The following is a 21,819-nucleotide window of genomic DNA, read 5'->3' as shown; positions in this document are numbered from 1 at the left end:
TCCGGTTGCTGTATTATATATAATGAATACAGCCACGGATCCGGTATCCATCTTTGCGCCTGTTCTGGGTAGTGATTAATGCTACCCGGTTCTCACAATGTCCTTTTTCTCTATCCCTCTTCTCCTCAGGCCGGTGATTTAGGCCTGGTAACAGTCACAGGGCTGTTAGAGATTCAACTGTATGACCTCTCACTATCAGCTCCTTGGCCCAACTGCCATTTCTTCTCTCAGACCAGAATGGATCAAGGGGAGTCTCTGGAGCTCCCCCTTCTGGCCGGAGGTGGTAGTGCAGTCTTGCTATTTTAGTATTTGTACTTACTGTCAGTAACTATTTTTGTGGCAAATACCCCTAGGGGTGCCACATATCGATGATGATGTCCTAATGGTTGCCATGGTGACGATCATATCATAAAGGTTGCCATGGCAAAGATTGTCATAATGGTTGCCATGGTGACGATGATGTCATAATAGGTTGCAATGCTGATGTCATAATGGTTGCCATGGTGACGATGTCATAATAAGTTGCCATGGAGAAGATGATGTCATAATAGGTATATGGGCACGGAACTATGGGTTGGAGGATAATCATTATAATTTGTTATAATAACTAACCACAGTTACTATGCCCAGGCAACGCCAGGCTCTTCAGCTAGTTTTATATATTATCCAAAGGGAGGCAGTGTTTATGAAAAATATACAAATGATTTTACAAGGGGGACAAAACAATACAACATGCACAGTTACAGAATATTTAAAAGTATTAACAAGAGAACTTAGCTGAAGGAGAGCACTTTTCTTGGGGTTGTCAATAAAAAGATTTCATGCATACACGATGTGCATCTCTGTACAGGAACCCAGATCATATATCATATCAGATTCTTGCTCTGTGTGTAATAAACTCCCTTTCATCCATGACTTCTTCCTTTCTAATTCTCTTAACCTCCTGGCTCTTACTGAAACCTGGATCCAGCAGTCAGTCACCACCGCTGCTGCTCTTTCATATGGTGGACTACACTTTTCTCATACTCCAAGATTGGACAACAGAGCAGGTGGAGGCGTTGGTCTGCTCCTTACACCCAAATGTACCTTCCAAATTATCCCCCAAGTACCCTCACTTGTCTTCCCTTCCTTTGAAGTCCATGCGGTCAGACTCTACATCCCCTTCTCCATGCGAGTGTTGGTGGTACAGGTCCTTCTCAAAAAATTAGCATATAGTGTTAAATTTCATTATTTACCATAATGTAATGATTACAATTAAACTTTCATATATTATAGATTCATTATCCACCAACTGAAATTTGTCAGGTCTTTTATTGTTTTAATACTGATGATTTTGGCATACAACTCCTGATAACCCAAAAAACCTGTCTCAATAAATTAGCATATTTCACCCATCCAATCAAATAAAAGTGTTTTTTAATAACAAACAAAAAAACCAACAAATAATAATGTTCAGTTATGCACTCAATACTTGGTCGGGAATCCTTTGGCAGAAATGACTGCTTCAATGCGGCGTGGCATGGAGGCAACCAGCCTGTGACACTGCTGAGATGTTATGGAGGCCCAGGATGCTTCAATAGCGGCCTTAAGCTCATCCAGAGTGTTGGGTCTTGCGTCTCTCAACTTTCTCTTCACAATATCCCACAGATTCTCTATGGGGTTCAGGTCAGGAGAGTTGGCAGGCCAATTGAGCACAGTAATACCATGGTCAGTAAACCATTTACCAGTGGTTTTGGCACTGTGAGCAGGTGCCAGGTCGTGCTGAAAAATGAAATCTTCATCTCCATAAAGCATTTCAGCCGATGGAAGCATGAAGTGCTCCAAAATCTCCTGATAGCTAGCTGCATTGACCCTGCCCTTGATGAAACACAGTGGACCAACACCAGCAGCTGACATGGCACCCCACACCATCACTGACTGTGGGTACTTGACACTGGACTTCAGGCATTTTGGCATTTCCTTCTCCCCAGTCTTCCTCCAGACTCTGGCACCTTGATTTCCGAATGACATGCAAAATTTGCTTTCATCAGAAAAAAGTACTTGGGACCACTTAGCAACAGTCCAGTGCTGCTTCTCTGTAGCCCAGGTCAGGCGCCTCTGCCGCTGTTTATGGTTCAAAAGTGGCTTTACCTGGGGAATGCGGCACCTGTAGCCCATTTCCTGCACACGCCTGTGCACGGTGGCTCTGGATGTTTCCACACCAGACTCAGTCCACTGCTTCCTCAGGTTCCCCAAGGTCTGGAATCGGTCCTTCTCCACAATCTTCCTCAGGGTCCGGTCTCCTCTTCTCGTTGTACAGCGTTTTCTGCCACATTGTTTCCTTCCAACAGACTTACCATTGAGGTGCCTTGATACAGCACTCTGGGTACAGCCTATTTGTTGAGAAATTTCTTTCTGGGTCTTACCCTCTTGCTTGAGGGTGTCAATGATGGCCTTCTTGACATCTGTCAGGTCGCTAGTCTTACCCATGATGGGGGTTTTGAGTAATGAACCAGGCAGGGAGTTTATAAAAGCCTCAGGTATCTTTTGCATGTGTTTAGAGTTAATTAGTTGATTTAGAAGATTAGGGTAATAGGTCGTTTAGAGAACCTTTTCTTGATATGCTAATTTTTTGAGACAGGTTTTTTGGGTTATCAGGAGTTGTATGCCAAAATCATCAGTATTAAAACAATAAAAGACCTGACAAATTTCAGTTGGTGGATAATGAATCTATAATATATGAAAGTTTAATTGTAATCATTACATTATGGTAAATAATGAAATTTAACACTATATGCTAATTTTTTGAGAAGGACCTGTATATCGTCCTCCGGGCCCCTCTCATCCGTTCCTGGATCACTTTGCCGCCTGGCTTCCACACTTTCTCTCCTGTGACATCCCCACCCTCATCATGGGTGATTTCAACATCCCCATTGCTTTTCCTCTCTCCGCATCTGCTTCTCACCTTTTATCTCTAACCTCCTCTTTCGGCCTCTCGCAGCATACTAACTCTTCAACGCATGAAGACGGAAACTTCCTCGACTTGGTCTTCTCCCGGCTTTGCTCAGTGGACAATTTCACAAACTCCCCTCTCCCGCTCTCTGACCACAACCTTCTTTCATTCTCTATCAAGAACTGCCATCCCGCTCAGGTCACCCCGACTTTCCACACTTATAAAAACATAACACCCAGGCCATTAACACCCAGAAACTTATGAAGAACTTGCAGTCATCATTGGCCCCTATCTCCTCCATCTCATGTCCTGATTCTGCACTGAAGCATTACAATTAAACCCTGCAAAGTGCCCTGGATGAAATTGCACCTCCTATACATAGAACAACTCGGCACAGATGGTGACAACAGTGGCCCACGCTGCAAACACGTTTCCTGCAGCGGTGCTCCAGGTGCGCTGAACGTCTGTGGAGAAAATCTAATCTACTTGAAGATTTCATCCATTATAAGTTCATGCTAAAAACATACAACTCTGCCCTTCACCTCTCCAAACAAACCTATTTTAACACAATCATCACCACACTGTCCAATAACCCTAAACATCTCTTTGACACTTTTCATTCCCTACTCAACCCAAGAGTGCAGGCCCCAACCATTGATCTCCACGCTGACGATCTGGCCAATTACTTCAAAGAAAAAATTGACCACATCCGACAGGAAATTATCTGCCAATCCCTTCATACCATGTACTGTCCTCCCTCCCCCATTGCATCTAGTTCACTCTCTGACTTTGAACCAGTTACAGAAGAAGAAGTAATCAGGCTCCTTGCATCTTCTCGCCCGACCCCTTGCACCAGTGACCCCATTCCATCACATCTCCTCCAGTCCCTTTCCCCAGTTTTCACCTCTCACTTAACAAAAATGTTTAACCTTTCTCTTCCAGTATCTTTCCCACCTCATTTAAGCATGCCATCATAGATCCATTACTTAAAATCCCTCGATCAAAACTGTGCCGCTAATTATAGACCTGTCTCTAATCTTCCCTTCATCTCTAAACTCCTGGAATGCCTGGTCCACTCCCCTCTTATCTGCCATCTCTCAGATAACACTCTTCTCGACCCTCTACAATCCTGTTTCCGCTCTTTACACTCTACTGAAATTGCCCTCACTAAAGTCTCTAATGATCTACTAACAGCTAAATCTAATGGTCACTACTCCATGCTAATTCTCTTGGATCTCTCTGCAGTATTCGACACTGTGGATCATCAGCTCCTCCTCACTATGCTCTGCTCCATCTGCCTCAAGGTCACCGTTCTCTCCTGGTTCTCCTATCTCTCTGACCGCTCCTTCACTGTATATCTTACTGGTTCCTCCTCCTCTCACCTTCCCTTTACTGTTTTGGTTCCTCAAGGATCAGTCCTAGGTGCCCTCCTCTTCTCTTTGTATACTGCCCCTATTGGACAAACAATCAGTAGATTTGGTTTCCAGTACCATCTCTATGCTGATGACACCCAATTATGCACTTCTCCTGATATCATGCCTGCCTTTTTAGAAAACACCAGTGATTGTCCTACCGCTGTCTCTAACATTATGTTCTCCCTCTAGCTGAAACTGAACTTGTCAAAAACTGAACTCCTCGTGTTCTCTCGCTCTACTAACCTACCTTTGCCTGACATTGCCATCTCCGTGTGTGGTTCCACCATTACTCCCAAGTAACATGCCCGCTGCCTTGGGGTCATACTTGATTCAAAGCTTTCAGTCACCCCCCACATCCGATCACTGGCTCTCTCTTCTTATCTGTATCTCAAAAACATTTCTAGAATTCGCACTTTTCTTACTTTCGACTCTGAAAAACTCTTATTCATTCTCGTCTGGACTATTGTAACTCTCTACTAATCGGCCTCCCTCTTACCAAACTCCCCATGCTCCAATCTGTCCTGAATGCTGCAGCCAGGATCATTTTCCTCACCAACCGTTACACCGATGCCTCTACTTTGTGCCAGTCATTACACTGGTTACCCATCCACTCCAGAATCCAGTGAAAAACTATTACCCTCATCCACAAAGCACTCCATGGCTCAGCATGGCCATTTTGGATCCAACTTTATTTGTTCCAATGGGAAGAAGGTCAAGTGACACACCAAACTTATTGTGAATTTCACAAGAAAAACAATGGTGTGCTTGGTTTTAATGTAAGTTTATTTTTTCATGAGTTATTTACAAGTTTATGACCACTTATAAAATGTGTTCAAAGTGCTGCTTATTGTATTGAATTGTCAATGCAACCCTCTTCTCCCACTCTTGACACACTGATAGCAACACCGCAGAAGAAATGCTAGCTCAGGCTTCCAGTATCCGTTGTTTCAGATGCTGCACATCTCGTATCTTCACAACATAGACAATTGCCTTCAGATGACCCCAAAGATAAGTCTAATGGGGTCAGATCGGGAGACCTTGGTGGGCCATTCAACTGACCCACGATGACCAATCCACTATTCCAGGAAATGCGAAGTTGATATCACCAACCATTCCCATTTTATTTAGGTGTATCCATATAAATGGCCCACCCTGTAGTTTTGCAGCTATTTTTTGCCTTGATGACAACACCCAATGTTATTTTATGTGGCATTAATTTGCAATGCTTCTACTAATCAAGTGATTTTTACTTTTTTCTCATGATGCATTGTATTTTATGTTAATAGTACATTTCTGTTGATATGTTTTGAATTTAAGCATGAAGAAAATGTCGAAACATTATCAGTTTTGCAAAGTGAAGAATTTAATTTATTTTCCTATTTATACACCTTCTTTTCTGTAACACTAATCGAGAAATGCAACTCCATATTAATTCTTGTGATTCTGCTTCTTTTTTTTTTTATAAATCTCTCGTATGTGGTTGTAGGGCACAAGTTGACTCAGAAATGAAGGAGCACCTAATGAATTTTGGAGTCTCCTTTTTATTAGGACGTTTTCCAAGCACCAGTGTGGGTTTGTAGAGGTTTTGATGTGCCAAGACATAAGAAGCACCCCAAAAGGATCCCATTTTGAAAACTACACCCTTCAAAGACTATACCTAGGGTTGTAGTAAGTATTTTAACCCCACAGGCGTTTCATTGAATTAACCCCTCAATGGCCAAACAGTTTTTCTTCATTTATGCATTTTCATTGTTCCCTCCTCTTCCAAGAGACTTAACTTATTTTTTTGGAATTTTTATATATCTGCCATATGGCATTGAGTATTAAGGCTGGGGTCACATTGCGTTTTGGTCAGAGCGCTAACGGACAGCGTTGCACGGCGAAATTAACGCCATGCAACGCGTCCGTTAGCGCTCCCATTGCCCGCAATGTACCAGCGCATTGCTAGCGCGTGTCATTTTCGGCACGCGCTAGCGACGCGCCGGTCTTTTGTAGCGCGCCTCGGACGCTGCTTGCAGCGTCCGCGGCGCTCCCGAGGTCCGTTCCCCGCTCTCGCAGATCGGGGATCTGCGAGAGCGGGGACGTTAACGCGACCCCGAAACGCGACCCTTTAAAAACATTGCGTTAGCGCAATCCGCTAGCGCTAAACGGATTGCACTAACGCAATGTGACCCTAGCCTAATAACAGGCTGATAAAACAAAATTTGCATTATTTTTTCTAATAGTACTATGTAAGAAGAAGCGGCAACACTCACCGGTCCTGTGTGGTCCAAGTTTTTATTGATAAAACACAAACATGGTATCTTCACGGCATCGGGAAACAGACGAACAGGGAGGTGAGCAGGATGTGACGACGGCCGTTTCGCGCCGACGATGGCGCTTCCACGGACCCTGTTCGTCTGTTTCCCGATGCCGTGAAGATACCATGTTTGTGTTTTATCAATAAAAACTTGGACCACACAGGACCGGTGAGTGTTGCCGCTTCTTCTTACATAGTACCAGTGGCGTGACTTGTTTCCAGCGTGCACCTCGACCGGAGAGTCGGACCCATAAGAAGTGACACGCACACCGTGTATATCGCTGTTGGTTAAGGAAGGGCTGTGCGGCGGCTTTGCTCTAGATTGCTTTACATTTTTTCTAATAGTGTCATTCATTGTCACAACTTTTTCAATTTTCACTAGGGGCAATTAAAAATACATAATTTCTACTATAAACAAAACAAAAAAAAAAAGAGCCAGAGCCTATGTTGGTATTAGTTCAATGCATAGGTGTGCATTCACATTGTGGCCATGTAACAGACAGATCCTATGATAAATACCAAATGAGCAAATACCCTGTAATATCAGTCGGATAAAACAGCATTTACATTTTTTTTCTAATATCATTAGTTGCCAAAACATTTCCTATTTTCACAAGGGGTAATTAAAAAGGCACAATTTGTTACACAATTTCTCCTATGTAGACAATGTGTACATAGGTTTACAGTAAAGGTTAAAAGGAAAGGAGTGCTATTTGGCTCCTGGAGAACAGGTTCTAGTGGAATGGATTATTTAAAAATAAATGTAGTTTTAGACCATCATTTTTAATTTTGACAAGGGGTAATAGGAAAAAGAGAAAGTCACAATTTGATCTTGTTGGAATGGTTCTTGGGCACCATATTGGAGTTGCAGTGCTCCTGCAGTACCAGTGTAGTAGAAGGCCATCGATGTCAACATCTTATGGAAACTACAAAGATCAGGAAATTGATTAAGCTTCCTCGCTTTAGAAACAGACTGCATCTTGCCCTTATATTTTGCCTAGAGATAAAACAGAGTTCAGAAGTGCATTTAAGGCTTCCTTTAGTGATCTATTAAGCATAGTCCCAACAATTGCGCACGCTCGTAGATAAAATAAGAAAAGAAATGAAACATCTCAAGGTTTTTATAAAGAAATTTATTGGGCATTTTCACCCTATTAGATGTTTTTCAGAAACTAATGCACAATGGAGTTTTGTTTTATTTTCACGCAAATTTTAAATCGGGATGTGACTTAAAATCCACTTTAAAAATCTGAACATACTGCAGCAAAGCCAGTTAGGCTAGGGTTAAATCCTAGCTCTACAATTCAGCCTGAATTGTCGGTGGTTATGTGCACCTCCACGCTGTGAGGATCAAGCCACATTTGATGTTTTAATGTTTCCATAATAAAAGAATTCGTTTATGGTGCTAGGACATCTATCTTTATTGATTGTTGTTTCACGTCGAGTCCGGACGAAGTCCCGTGCACCTGTGGCTGGAGTTGGTGCGCTAGCTAGGGCTTTCAGCCCAAACTTTTTTTTTTATGTTTCTGATTACTTGCACCTACAGTAGCTTGCTCTGCATATAACCAGGTTAGGTGTTCACCTTAGTCAGCTGGTGGAAGCTGACAAGAGTGTACTGTTTTGGATCTTGAGAGCGAGACAAGCTATAATCGCTCTTTGAGAAGAACCTGCACAAGCTGTGTGTACCAGACTGCAAGTATCACTGGTTGCTATGAACGGTAACTGTTTTGTGGGGCCAAACTGGGACTAGCTCAGCGTTGTCTGAAGTAGCCAGGGTCTATATTGTTTAGTTAGTGCCTGGGCAAGGCTAGGAATTTATAGTTATGGTTTTGTTTAGGTACTGTACAACCATTGGAAATAATGTGACATCGTTTTGACACAAGAATCCAGTTCCTGTGTGAACGCTGCCTAATACATACCTAATTCCTACAAGTGGGTTTTCCCAGGAAAAGCAAAGCCACGTATCAAGATGAAACTGCTGACTTTTGAAGAACAAGTTTTGCTGGTTAGCTTTTTGGTAATATGCTGCTTTTGCAGACCCGATAAGCTACCAAATAGAGTGAAAACTGAGAAGTGAGTCCATTTTGAAGACTACATCTCTTCAATGTATTTATCTACTATAAGGCCTTATTCATATGTGCATTTTTTCACTCAAGAAAATGAGATCACTGTTTTTAATATGATTTTCATCTGTATTTGTTTTGTTTGTTTTTTTGTCCCATTAGAAAGTCCAAAACATGCATCACTAAGATGACAGTCATAACATCTAGGTCTAAGGTCTACCTGAAATGCCAGTTTAAGGAGACTTATAGGCCATGCAATGCTCCTCTGGGAAATTTAGATATGCAAATTGCCTTTTAAGAGAGAAATAGAACTCTAGTGCCACCCATTGGAAGTTTCAAACCAAAAAGTCAATTTCCACCCTTTGACAAGGCTTGCCCCATGACTTAGGATAAAAGTGAAGCCAGAATCTCCATAGCTGTTGTTAGCTTTAAAGAATGTATGCATATTTTAAAGATTTGGCAAGGGTAAGCGTAGTCGTAATACGTCTTACCATTACAGTTTGTAGTTCCACTAGGAGTACCTTTTTTTTTTTTTAATACTTTTTTTTGTGTTTCCCAAAACACTTTATTGCAGTGTATTGTACATGTCTGATTTATACTGATATTCAGCCTTTTAGACCCTGCTGCTTATGACTGCCATAGCAAGCATCAGCACCCTAGAATCTTATTGAATGGAAACAATTGGGTATGGAAGGAGCCCCACTACCGTCAATCACCTGGATGTCTTAGTTGCTATTGAACACTGCATCTATGGCGTTAAATGACTGTGGCTATTGAAGCAGAGTGTCAGCTGTTATTCACTGCTGATACAAGCTGCTGATGGAGCAGGTTCAGAACCTGAGCCTGCTCCATCCCCACTTTATACATGTATAGTAGGTTGGAAGAAGTACTTGCAGTTCAGTGTTAGTCGACATGGGCTTAACATTAGACAAGTGTAACCCAAGTAAACACAAAATGCTGTTTTTAACTTAAAGTCTTGGTTCTTGCAGGAAAAATGCTGTTCAGTCCTTCCTAACCTATGTGAAAAAGTAATTGCTTCTAAATCAACTAGTTACCCAAATTCAATTGACAGTTTTGTTAAAATTCATTAATCACACACAGTCATATGGTAATTACTGCCAGTCGTGTGACGACCCTAAACATCACCGAAGTAGAACTTATCAGGCAATGTGAGGCAGACTAGGAAGTCTCAAAAAGCAGCACACAGTGCAATGTTCTAAAGAGTTTCAAATTCAGATTAGATCTCAAGTAATTTAAATCTACCAGTTTAGAAAAGATTACAATGTCATCCCCAAGGCGCTGCGATTAGAGCAAACCACAATCACGTCCAGAAGCTAAAAGGAGTGGCCATTCTACCAAAATTTCACCAGGAGAGCCTTGACAGCTCTGGGCATATTACATTGTTTGTGCGGTCTGTATCTATCGGTCAGCCTTATTTTTACTCTTGTGGATATGCATACTTGTTTTTGGCCCATTTACATTTAGCACTAGGTATAAAGGTACATGCATATTTATTCTTTTATTCCACTATTTGTAACTTCACATGGCATTTGTCACTTCATATATATTGGCTATTTTATTTGTTGTTTAATTGGCCTTGACATATATTTTCAGTGATCATTCATTATTTTCGAAGATATATGGCTATTCTTGCTTTCTACTTTAGAGCGGTCTTACAAAATATACATACATTGCACGTGTGTTCATATTTGGCCATGTACTTTTTTACTTAATGGCCATGTTTCACTAAGTGTATGGTATTCTTACTATAAGGTCTGAAACTGTTGTGTTACATATTAACTAATTTGACCTATTTATAAATCACTTTATATATTTATCCAATACTGACATCGCCTTCCATTTAATATATTTTTATGTACTCCATGGCATGTGTTATTAATTATTCTTATACCCACATCATGTAATTTTATACTTTTTTGAGGAATGTTTTCCTTTTCTGATTTTTTTTTTTTTTTTTTTTTTTAAGCCTAATTTTTATTGAAATTTTTGAGAAATACAATAACAGACCAGAATGTATGGAAAAACAGATGCCCATACGCAGACAAGGCAGATAATGCAGACTTAAGTGAGTTAAGCTGGCATGGAATAAAACATAGAAATTAAAATGAAAACCTTAAACTAATCTCAACTATTTAAATAAGTGAACTAGCTGACATTAAGCTTTATTAAACACCATCATGAAAACTGTTATATTGTAATTAAATTATACACCTAGACGTATCCTCCCCAACCTTAACGCAGCCGTAGTAACCCCAGATTGTGTTTCAGATCCTCTAGTATGTACCAAGCGGTAGATGTGAAGGTTCTACCATACTCCTCTTTTCCCCCAAAGAGCAACAATGCATAATAAATTGTTTCCATTTCATAAGAAACTTTCCCGCTTGCGTTTCTTTATTACGTAAGGCATGTCTTTGTTCCACCTCCATAAAATGCTTCATTTGCGCTATTAATACTACAATGGGGGGTCTGAATCAAGCCAGTATTTACAGTGGGTACGGAAAGTACTCAGACCCCTTTTTTCACTCTTTGTTTCATTGCAGCCATTTGGTAAAATCAAAAAAGTTCATTTTTTCACATTAATGTACACTCTGCACCCCATCTTGACTGAAACAGAAATGTAGAATGTTTTGCAAATTTAATAAAAAGAAAAACTGAAATATCACCCATGATAGGAAGGTGTTTTCAGACGCTAAAAGATAAACCAAATTTTTTCCTTACTGCCTTCCAAGTGGACATAGTATCCCTAAAAATAATCAATCTTTAAATTCCTGGGGGTAACGAGGCAAACCGGGAATCAAGAAGGGCTATAAAATTAAATGGATAGGCATAGTCAGATTCCAGCGTGTAATCAGAATATATGTGTCTTCTGAAGCCAGTCTGTTATATAGCAAGAGAGGCCGGCAAGATTGTTCAATGTGGCTGAGTGACCTTTTACAAAACCTGCCTTTACGGGGGATATGAGGTGAGGTATAATGGAAGCCAGTCTATCAGCCATTATTTTGGATATTATTGTAATGTCAGAGTTAATAAGAAAATTTGGCCTAGACGAGTTAGGGGACAGAGGTTCTTTGTCTGGTTTCAGTAATAATTTTATGTAGGCCATATTTGCGGAAGGTAAAATGGGATCTCCCTGAGAATTTATTAAAAATCGATTCTAACAATGGGGAAATTTCGGCAGCTAAATACTTGTAGAATTCGTTTGTGTAGCCATCTGGGCCAGGGGCTTTATTTAGTTTCAGTTTTTTAATTTCTTTTCTGATTTGAATGTAATTTTTTTTGTGTCCGCAATTAATAAAGCTTATGGTACTATATCACATTTATCGTCTTACATTCCCAGTGGATACACAGCAAGTGTTTCTTGAATCTTATGTAAATTTAAACTCATCCAGTTGGTCATAGAAGATACGTGAATATATTCTGTATTGGTTTCATAGATTCAGGGGGCTATGCAGTAACCTGAGTAAAGTGCAAACAGTGCTGGCTATATGATGACTTAGCAAGGGAATCAATGTCAAAGAATTTATAGTTTAGGCGTCAATATTTAGTATAGACTTGACATACAGAAAAATAATATACTATCAGCTTCTAAAAACCTTCTTTTCCTTTTTTTTCCTTATGAACGGTGATGAACTCTGACTTATCAGGGGTCCATCATGTGTCTATCTGGCATCAAGATTTGAACTTTCATTACTATAAATGTAACTGCATTGTGTTGTGATCTAAGCTTTTCTTGCCTTGATGAAGAAGTCTGTAGTACTTCGAAACACATTGACTGAATAAAGAAAAAGACGCCTATACTTTGTCTGGACTCTATTATATGGGATACCAGCAGCAGCACAGATTATCCGCAAATCTTCCTCATCTGTGTTTTCCCGATCTAATGACCTGTTGGACCTGCAGCAGCTGGAAATAAAAATGGTGGAAATGTTGTGTATACACAACTAAATCGTGTTAACATCACCTTATTTAACACCCACATCTCCATTAGATAAAACCCTATTGTGCTTTTTCCTCCTAGTTTTTATCCTTTTAAGACACTAAATGGCCAGTTAATTCTAAAAACCTTCCAACATAGCTAAATGAAAACAATTCTGTGAAGAAGATTGGGTCAGTATTCCTCCACAAATACAGTACCAGTTAAGATTTTGGACTTGTCTTTTTTGGAATGTGCACATTGTAGATTCAGACTGAAGGTAGCAAAACATTGAAGGAATACATACAAAAACAAGGGGTAAAGAAACGCAAATGAAACTAACCATAAAATGATAAAAATTTAAATTCCTCAAAGTCTTCTCTGATGACAGATTTAAACCCCCTTGGAATTTCCTCACGCAGCTTCGTCAACTACCTGGAACAACTTTCCTATAGTCATGAATGAGTTTCCAGAGGTGCTGAACACTTTACCTTCACTCTACAGCCTAGCTCATCCCAGTTGGGTTGTGGCTCTGTGATTGTGGAGGCCATGTCATCTGTCGCAGCACTCTCTCTCTCTCCTCCATATAACCCTTATACAGTCTGGAGGTGTACTTTGGGTCCTTGTCCTGTTGCAACAGAAATGATAGCATATCATTGCCAAATGTTGTCATAGTTATGCTGTGTGTTTTGTTTTGAATTTGTAAAAGCAAAAAAATCCAATAAAGCAGACACCACCTATATATAAATTAAGTGCTAATCAAATAGATGTAAAACATATGTAATGGAAAAAAGGACAAATACAAAAGATCAGTTGCCATTTCTAAATTTTATATTATACCAATAGGAACCCTTTATGTACTAAAGATAACACAGATAAAATATAGCTTTTAATTAATATACCAATTAATTGGTTTTAATTGGTATATTAATTAAAAGCTATATTTTATCTGTGTTATCTTTAGTACATAAAGGGTTCCTATTGGTATAATATAGATTGTCGTTGACCTTTAAGTAGCTGCTAAGACAGCTTAATCTTTATTATGACGCAAACACAAAAATCTAGAGAAGACAAAAATAATAAAAAAATGTCCACATTGCGCTAGAACCTTTACTAGGCCAGAAATTACACTGAAATCGAACCCATGTGACATGCATGATAACCTTTTAAAGCATGTGAATATATTTCTTGCCTGTCTTATGCCATTATCTAAGCCCTCCATCACATCTCACCTCCCTCTCCTTGCATTTTGGTGGGCACCACACATGTAGAAACCATCTGCTCCCTTTTCTGCATCTTACAAAGACATAGCTGGCAATTGGTACCAAAAATCTCAAAGTTTGACTCATCAGACCACAATGATTAAATATCCATTAGTGGCTTCTTTGCAGGAATTCAATCATAGAGACATGCTTCTCGCAGTCTCCTCTGGGCAATTGATTTTTATGTCAGAGAGTCATCTATTGTTGTGAATTCTGTGGCAGAGCTCCCTCCTGTGGTCACAAGTGGTACTTCGGCTGATTCTCTCTGTGAGCTTCCGTTGGTGGAGGAAAGTGGTACTGCGGCTTCTGAGTTTCCTTCCTCAGGTGATGTGGTGAAGTCGTTAGGTGCTGCTCTATTTAACTCCACCTAGTGCTTTGATCCTGGCCTCCAGGCAATGTTCTAGTATTGGACCTGTTTCCTCCTGGATCGTTCCTGTGGCCTGCTGCTCTGCATAGCTAAGTTTCGCTTTGCTATTTTGTTTGCTGTTTTTTCTGTCCAGCTTTATATTTGTTTTTTCCTGCTTGCTGGAAGCTCTGGGACGCAGAGGGTGTACCTACGTGCCATTAGTTCGGTACGGAGGGTCTTTTTGCCCCCTTTGCGTGGTTTTTGTAGGGTTTTGTGTTGACCGCAAAGTTACCTTTCCTATCCTCGCTCTGTTCAGAAAGTCTCACTTTGCTAAATCTATTTCATCTCTACGTTTGTTTTTTCATCTTAACTCACAGTCATTATATGTGGGGGCTGCCTTTTCCTTTGGGGTATTTCTCTGAGGCAAGGTGGGCTTATTTTCTATCTTCAGGCTAGCTAGTTTCTCAGGCTGTGCCGAGTTGCATAGGGAGCGTTAGGCGCAATCCACGGCTGTCTCTAGTGTGGTTGGAGAGGATTAGGGATTGCGGTCAGCAGAGTTCCCACGTCTCAGAGCTCGTTCTATGTTTTTGGGTTATTGTCAGGTCACTGTATGTGCTCTGACCTCTATGTCCATTGTGGTACTGAATTACCTTATCATAACATCTATCTGAGGTGCTGGCAATTTATATTTCCTGAGACTGGTAACTATGTTGAACTTGTCCTCTGTAGAAGAGGTGATTTTTGGTCTTCATTACCTGGCCCTGTCTTCTTGTGAGCCAGTTTCATCATAGTTATTCATGGTTTTCATGAGGATACCTTCAACTTTCTAACAATTTTCGAGATTGACTCTACATGTCTTCAAGTCATGGAGAGTCATTTTTTGTTACTTAGTTGCTGCCGTATTCTGGCTTTGAATAGCTGTTAAATAGGGTCCAGCATTGTGTGGGACTATGTACCAACATGACCTCTGTGAAAAACACCTGTTAGTCACAATCACCTTCTGAAGGCCAGCGATATTAAAACATGAATTCTTGACGAGGTATACCTATTCATTTGAAGCCATTCTGGTTTACTACTTGATGAAGCTACTTGAGATCATGCCAAGGGGGTGTATAGCTGTAACCTATGATTTAACACACATTCTGGTTTTTCATATGCATTTTTTTTAATACTTGTTTCCACCTTTGTGGTTTTACTTCATGGTCAGGTGTGTCAAAACTTTTTATCGGTACTGTGTGTAAGACTCATTGCAAGTTATTGCAAATGTCTAATTGCAGTTAGAGCTGAGAATGGTGCAATATGTTAGGTTTCAGGTGTCAATTATGTTTTTCACATGGGTGATATAGGGCTTCAATACATTTTTTCTTCAATAAATGGATTAATCCTATAAAAAACTCCATTATATTTACTCATGTTATCTTTCTATTATATTAAAATTAGTTGGAAGATCTGAAGCATTTAAATACGATCGGGAGCATATTATTCAGCCTAGGGACCCTGCAAAGACTAAGAGTTGTGTTTTTGTTTTTTTTGCTGAGTCACCGTTACCAATGCCCTAAGGGCTACAATGGTTTGTACTGTCATGCCAATATGTATATATTTATCATAGAGAACCAATAATGCTTTAATGGTCAGGGTTTTGATATCATGCCACCTCCTCCTTTATTACATTTTCATGAGCAATGAAGTCTAACTGTGCCCTTCATCTTACGTGCTCAAATATTCCCATGAGCTGTTGGACCAGCCAAATCAGTTATTTTTATGGGATATTGGACTATGTACTGCGATCTAGTACTTGTTGTAGTTGAGTGAAAGATTGAACTGTCAGATGCATCACAAAACCAAAAAATAGGTTAATGTGACCAATCTAGAATGATGCAAAAATAGAAGTTTTGAGGGAGGGGCAAATACTTTTTAACAACATTGTAACCGATAGTGTGTTAGCACAAGATACCATTTTATCTTTTTATTTTTTCTCCTCAGGGTCTCACACATACTAAATGTCACCCGTGAAATTGATAACTTCTTTCCTGAGACATTTAGTTATTTAAACATTCGGGTCTTGGATGAAGAGAGCACAAACCTGCTGCAATATTGGAAGGAGACGCACAGTTTCATCTCCAGTGCCAGGTAGGATTAAGCTGTAGGTACAATCCAAGGCCTATTGATTCCTGTAGCGTAACTAAAGTATACCCAATATGCCTGCCATACATCTGCAGATGATAAGTAGTTGCAACACTGATCATTATTGCTGTTGACAAACTGTAAGGATTATTTCCATCTTTAGATGTTTTCATCTATCCATTGAATAAGTGATAAATAACATTGGACATATATTAGATCCTTGTTCTTGTGATTGGTAAAGATTATTGATGAGCGAGTATGCTCGTTACGTGAGTATCTCTGAGCAAGCTCGGGTGGTCTCCGAGTATTTTGGCGTGCTCGCAGATTTAGTTGTCAACGCAGCTGCATGATTTGCGGCTGCTAAACAGCTTCAATACACGTGGGGATTACCTAACAAACAGGCAATCCCCACATGTATTCAAGCTGTCTAGCAGCCGCAAATCATGCAGCTGCGTCGACACAAACTAAATCTCTGAGCCCTCACAAATACTCGGAGACCACCAGAGCATAGTCGGAGAAACTCTAGAAACTAGCATACTCACTCATCATTAATAAAGATCCTAGCACTCAGACCCCCTCCAATCAGCAAATTATACTCCTGGATAGGTGATAACTTCTAAAGATGGGAATAACCCTTTAGTTAAAACCAAAGAAAACATATATTTATGTTGAGTCAAGAAAGCTAGATTGCAATAACATGTATCTCCGAATACCCCTTCCATAGCCTTGGTAAAAAAAAGTATACATTTGTGATATATAAAGTCTGTGGGGTTTTTTTCTGTCAAAAATAACTTGGCAGGAAAATAGGTAACAAAATTAAAAAGAATGCCAGGACATTATTCATGGCGGTCTTTGTTCAGTTTAATACAGAGGACAAAATTGTACTAACCTGTAATTGATTAGAAATTAGACTCGCCTGATCCTACTGTTAGGGTATGTGCACACGTAGAATGATCCTCTGCGGATTTTTCCGCAGCGGATTTGATAAATCCGCAGGGCAAAAACACTGCGTTTTTCCTGCGGATTTATTGCGGATTTACCGCGGTTTTTGTGCGGATTCCGCACAAAGAAATGACATGCTGCGGAATGTAAACCGCTGCATTTCCGCGCATTTTTTTCCGCAGCATGTGCACTGCAGATTGCATTTTCCCATAAGTTTACATTGTACTGTAAACACATGGGAAACTGCTGAGGACCCGCAGCTCAGGGGGGACACATGGACCCAAAGTGTTGGCACAGCAGGCTGGAAAGCACATGGGACAGTAGGATCTGTAGGACCTGGACAACTGGTTATGCTGGACAGAAGACAAATAGCGAGCAATACACACTGGAAGCCACAGAACCACAAGGGCAGATAAAGAGGATAAAGGCAGGATTGAAGCAGCACACAGGTGTAGGTGGCAGAAATGGCTTAATACGAACAGTTTCCAATAATAGTTTGCTCTTAGGAAACAATGGTTAACTTGCAGAGAGCTAGTGATGAGTTAACTTGCAGAGAGCTAGTGGTGGGTTAACTTGCAGAGAGCTAGTGGTAGATTAACTTACAGAGAGCTAGTGGTGGGTTAACTTGCAGAGAGCAAGTGGTGGGTTAACTTGCAGAGAGCTAGTGGTGGGTTAACTTGCAGAGAGCAAGTGGTAGATTAACTTACAGAGAGCTAGTGGTGGGTTAACTTGCAGAGAGCTAGTGGTAGATTAACTTACAGAGAGCTAGTGGTGGGTTAACTTGCAGAGAGCAAGTGGTAGATTAACTTACAGAGAGCTAGTGGTGGGTTAACTTGCAGAGAGCAAGTGGTAGATTAACTTACAGAGAGCTAGTGGTGGGTTAACTTGCAGAGAGCTAGTGGTGGGTTAACTTGCAGAGAGCAAGTGGTGGGTTAACTTGCAGAGAGCTAGTGGTGGGTTAACTTGCAGAGAGCTTGTGGTGGGTTAACTTGCAGAGAGCTAGTGGTTAGTTAAGTTGCAGACAGCTAGTGGTGGGTTAACTTGCAGGTCTGATGGTTTGCATCAATCACAGGCATTTGCAAAGATAACTGCTGTGTATTGATTAGTCTCTAAATGTTTTTCAAAGTTTTTATTAAGATTTTAAAATGTAACATAGGTGGGGAGGGGATAAAAGGGAATGGGTAATGAAGGATTCATCATCAATAAAGAAGGGGAAGGGAAGGTGAAAGGAGGAAGAAAACATGGAGAACTTAATATGCACCATCGTAAGGTACAAAGGAAATAACATTGGACTATGTAGATTAAATAGACAATATAACAATAACTCTAACTATGGTAACAGCAAAAAAAAAACAATTAAACAAATGATTAAAAAGAGTTATATTTCTATCGCTCACAAAATACCAAAAATGTGGGGGAGGAAGAATAGATACAGTTATAAATTCGACTATGGTATATAAAACAAGAATTAGGGGAAGCTTAAGGTCCAGCGATCCCATTTTGTATGGTGATTTGTAAGATAATTGTTGATAATACAAATCTGATCTCTAAGGAGCAATGAAAAGATATCTTTTCGATGATATCTCACAGTTTGGGAGGAATAGTTTAATTCCAAAGGAAAGCGATTGAGTTTTTGACTACAAGAAAAATGTGGATTAAGAGTTGTCTGTGAGCAGGTTCAACATTTCCTAGACCAATAGAAAGGAGAGCCATTTGTGGAGTGATTGAAGTAAATGTATTAAACAGTTTTGAGATCAGTGAAGAAATCTGCCTCTTGATTTTAGGACAGCTGCAAAATGTATGGCATTAAGTGCCCGGTTGTCTGCAATTTCTCCAGCAAAGAGAAGAGCGGTTACAATTAAAATGAACTAGCCTAATGGGAGCGAAGCACCACCCAGCCAAGACTTTAAAATAGGATTCATGGAGGCGCATGGAAGTGTGGGAGAAATAGGATTATTCCAATGCATTCTCCCATTGCTCTGCGGAAAAAGATTGATTAGTTTCTAGATGTCAGTTGATATTGCTTGCTGCAAACAATGGGTTAACAAGTTATTCTTGTGGAGCCATGGTTGTTAATCACAGAAGTCTGTGGTGCTAGAAGCAACTGAAGAAGCTGGCTATTCCAACAGCATCTGAACAAGCAGCATCTAAACACAGTACTGTCTTAACACTCACACAAAGTGATGTGTCCACCTGGGCCTTAAAAAAGGCCCAGAGAGATTACTGGTAAGGCCGGGATCACACATGCGAGAAACACGTCCGTGTCTCGCATGTGAAATCCAAGCTCTGGCGCCGGCACTGTGGAGCGGAGCGTGCGGCCGCATAGCAACACATGGAGCCGCACGCTCCGATCTGAAGTGCCGGCGCCAGAGCTTGGATTTCACATGCGAGACACGGACATGTTTCTCGCATGTGTGATCCCGGCCTAAGTCACAGAGAAGCACCAATCAACTTGTAAAAGCTGAGTGTGGAGCACAGCAAAGGGTGGTGGCCATAGGCTAAGGGAGCTAGGGTGATTGTCTCAACTCTTAACATATGTCGCACACTGAACAAAGCAGAGCTGTATGGGAAAAGGGAAGGGATGGCCTCGCTGCTTTAAAAAAAAGCATAAAAACAGAATGGCAGAACTTTTTGTCAAGAGTTGCATAGATGAACCACATTGTTTTTGGGAATGTGTTCTAAAGACAAATAAAACCAAGATATATGATAAATCGAAGCCTACAGAAAAGTAGTTCCTATCCACAGTAAATCACGATGGAGAATCCTGGAGGCGCAGAACGTTTTACAGAAGCAATAAATAAGTGAGTCAAACAAAAGACGGGCCATACAATAGGATGACCTAAAGCACACATCCAAAAGTACATAAGAATGGTTCAGCAGTAAAAATGGATAGTTTTAAACTGGCCAGCAAGAAGTACTGAGCTAAAAATCCTGAGAGAGACGAAAACTGCTACTGGGAAAAGGAACCCTGCAAATATTCAAGTGCGAGCAACTACCATCAGGAAGATGAAAGGGCATCACAGATGGCTACAAGTAACCGTTGGAGGATGTCATTGTTGCCAGTGGTTGTGCAGGGATGCCTTTAAGGCTATGTGCACACGTTCAGGATCTTTAGCCTTTTTTTTTTAGCATTTTTTCGTCCGTTTCCGCCAAAAAAACGCTAAAAAAAAACACTTGCATAAGCATCCCACCATTTTTAATGCATTCTGCATTTTTTGTGCACATGCTGCTTTTTTTTCCGCGGCGGAATCGCATTCTGGAAAAAACACAGCATGTTTATTCTTTGTGTGGTATCGTGGCGATTCCGCTCACATAGGAGTGCATTGATCCGCTTACTTGCCGCATGGGGCCATGCCCACCATGCGGGAAGTAAGCGGATCATGTGCGGTTGCTACCCAGGGTGGAGGAGAGGAGACTCTACTCCAGAACCATGGGAACCATATACCTGTAAAAAAAAAAGAATTAAAATAAAAAATGGTCATATTCTCGCCTTCCGGCGGCCCCCGCAGCCTTCCCGCTTCTCGCGATGCTCCCGTTCCCAGTAATGCCTTGCGACAATGACCTCTGATGACGTAGCGGTCTCGCATGATGCTACATCATCTGGGGTCATTGCCGCAAGGCATCACTGGGAACGGGAGTTGCCGGGAACATCACGAGGATCGGGAAGGCTGCGGGGGCCGCCGGAAGGTGAGAATATCACGATTATTTATTTTATTATTTTTAACATTATATCTTTTTACTATTGATGCTGCATAGGTAACATCAATAGTAAAAAGTTAGTCACACTTGTCAAACACTATGTTTGACAAGTGTGACCAACCTGTCAATCAGTTTTCCAAGCGATGCTACAGATGGCTTGGAAACGCTAGCGTTTCTGCAAGCTAATTACACTTGCAAAACGCTAGTGTTTAGCGGGAATATGCACGCTAATTCTGCATGCGTATTTCCTGTGGCAGGGAGTTGCAGAATTGCCGTGTAAATTTCCACTGCAATTCTGCAACGTGTGCACATAGCCTAATCCTGGTCATATCATTTACTAGTTTTTTTCTCTACATATTTATAAAATGACTGCACGTATGTTGACAGGTCTTTTTTTTTTTTTTGACAGGGGTGAGTCTTGATATCCCCATAACATTAGATCATCAGATTCTTCTGAAATCTGTGGGTTCAAACTAATTTTGTCTTATTGGTATGGTCAACTTGAATGTTTGTTGATTTTTTTTTTTCTTTTGGACTTAGGCTTGTGTTGGGTACAAATAAGAAAATCCGCTTTACTTATCCAGTGTCTCGCCATCAATGTCTGTCTGCTGTTGCCCTCAGTTTTTTGATAACATGGTTGCAGCTGTGAAGTCTCGACTACAGCACATGAGTCCTGCAGCCAAGCCAATGCTAGGTTCAAGAGTCCTGTCAAAATGGTCTACACAAAGCCACTGAGCTTAGTGATTGGCTGCACTGATCACTCTCTGTAACTCATTACGTGGCCAGCGGTGGATACACTAAAA

General features: G+C 40.7%; 1 protein-coding gene across 2 annotated transcripts in view; it reads left to right on the top strand.

Moving 5' to 3' along the window:
• The window catches only part of SSH3 (slingshot protein phosphatase 3), a 166,277-nt gene that overhangs the window by 133,405 nt on the left and 11,053 nt on the right, over positions 1-21,819 (top strand). For both annotated transcript variants that reach the window (XM_069752923.1, XM_069752922.1), the window contains one exon: positions 16,235-16,381. In XM_069752923.1, coding sequence (XP_069609024.1) covers positions 16,235-16,381 — 147 coding nt within the window. The remainder of the gene's footprint in view (positions 1-16,234; positions 16,382-21,819) is intronic.

The sequence above is a fragment of the Ranitomeya imitator genome, chromosome 2 (genome assembly GCF_032444005.1).
Source record: "Ranitomeya imitator isolate aRanImi1 chromosome 2, aRanImi1.pri, whole genome shotgun sequence".
NCBI classification, from domain to species: domain Eukaryota; kingdom Metazoa; phylum Chordata; class Amphibia; order Anura; family Dendrobatidae; genus Ranitomeya; species Ranitomeya imitator.
The sequence above is the reverse complement of the archived record's forward strand: the minus strand, read 5'-3'. Positions and strand labels throughout refer to the sequence as shown.